Consider the following 1201-nt stretch of genomic DNA (forward strand, 5'->3'; position numbering starts at 1 on the left):
ACGGGCCGGATCCGGCCCGCGGGCCGTAGTTTGCCCACGGCTGTCCTAACCCATTCTTTGTCTTTATTCAACAATTATTTCTGAGAAACCATTACAAGTGAGGCAGCACTCTAGAGGTTAGGGATTCATCAACAGATGGAATAAAGACTCTCTGCCTTTGTAAAACAAACATAAAAACCAGGCAGAAACAAACATTTTTGAGAAATCTTGAGGTCCCGCCTGACAGTCTGAATTCAGACAGGCGAAAAAGTACAAAGGGAAAAAGTGGTTAATCCCAGCTCTGCCTCTTCATGCACTCAATATTTTATTGAGCACCTACTGTGTGCCAGGCACTGGTGATACTACAGTGAACGAGAGACAAAAAACCCTCAGCGGTCAGCTTGGCCTCTTATAAGCTGTCCTGACCTGCGCCCCTTAGGGCTTTCATGCTGCCCAGCGATTCCCCATTACAATGTTGGCCATTCAGCATTGCAACTCCTTGATTACAGGTTTGTCCTCTTCACTAGACTATGAGTTTCACGAGGGCAGGGATTGTACTGTGCTCATTTTTGTCTTCCCTGCACTCAGCAGGCCTGGCACATAGTAGGTGCTCAATAAGTAAATGCAAGTTGCATCAATGAATGAAACCTCTATGTCCCTCACTCCCCTTAACCAGGTAAGGCCTCCCATGAGCCACTCCCCAGCTGCTCCAGCCCATAATTCCAGTACAGCTGCTTCACTGACAGGATGCCTGAGATGCCAAGCTCCGCCCTGACTCACCCGGCCATAGATCTCCCCTCGCCACCAGCCTTGTTGCCCTTTCTTCTTAAGGATCTTGACAATGTCACCCTCCTTGAGGTTCAGCTCGGATCGGTCCCTGGCGCAGAAGTCATAGCGGACTTTGGCTGTGCCAAAATACTTGGTGCTTCCCGCTGTGTAGGGGAGAGCAGAGGTGGTAAGAAGCCGTGGGCAGACACCGGCCCACCATCCGGGCGCAGTGGGAGGATAATGCCCCCAAGAGGGTAACACTAGGATGAAGGGTCCTTCAATGGGTCTCTGCACAGTGCTGGGTGCCCCGTGCTCCGAGGGGACACAGTTGTACTCCCAAAATCAACCTTGCAGCCCAACCAGCGTCCAAATTTAGAAAGTAATACCATAATAATTTTTAAGATGGTTTGTATATATTTATAGTAAAGGAAGCAGAGAAATGATGTGGAAAAAA

General features: G+C 49.3%; 1 protein-coding gene across 1 annotated transcript in view; it reads right to left on the reverse strand.

Moving 5' to 3' along the window:
* The window catches only part of VAV1 (vav 1 guanine nucleotide exchange factor), a 57837-nt gene that overhangs the window by 1222 nt on the left and 55414 nt on the right, over positions 1-1201 (reverse strand). Inside the window, exon 26 of the mRNA XM_014530258.1 lies at positions 760-911. Coding sequence (XP_014385744.1) covers positions 760-911 — 152 coding nt within the window. The remainder of the gene's footprint in view (positions 1-759; positions 912-1201) is intronic.

Source organism: Myotis brandtii, unplaced genomic scaffold (assembly GCF_000412655.1).
Source record: "Myotis brandtii unplaced genomic scaffold, ASM41265v1 scaffold729, whole genome shotgun sequence".
Lineage (NCBI taxonomy): Eukaryota > Metazoa > Chordata > Mammalia > Chiroptera > Vespertilionidae > Myotis > Myotis brandtii.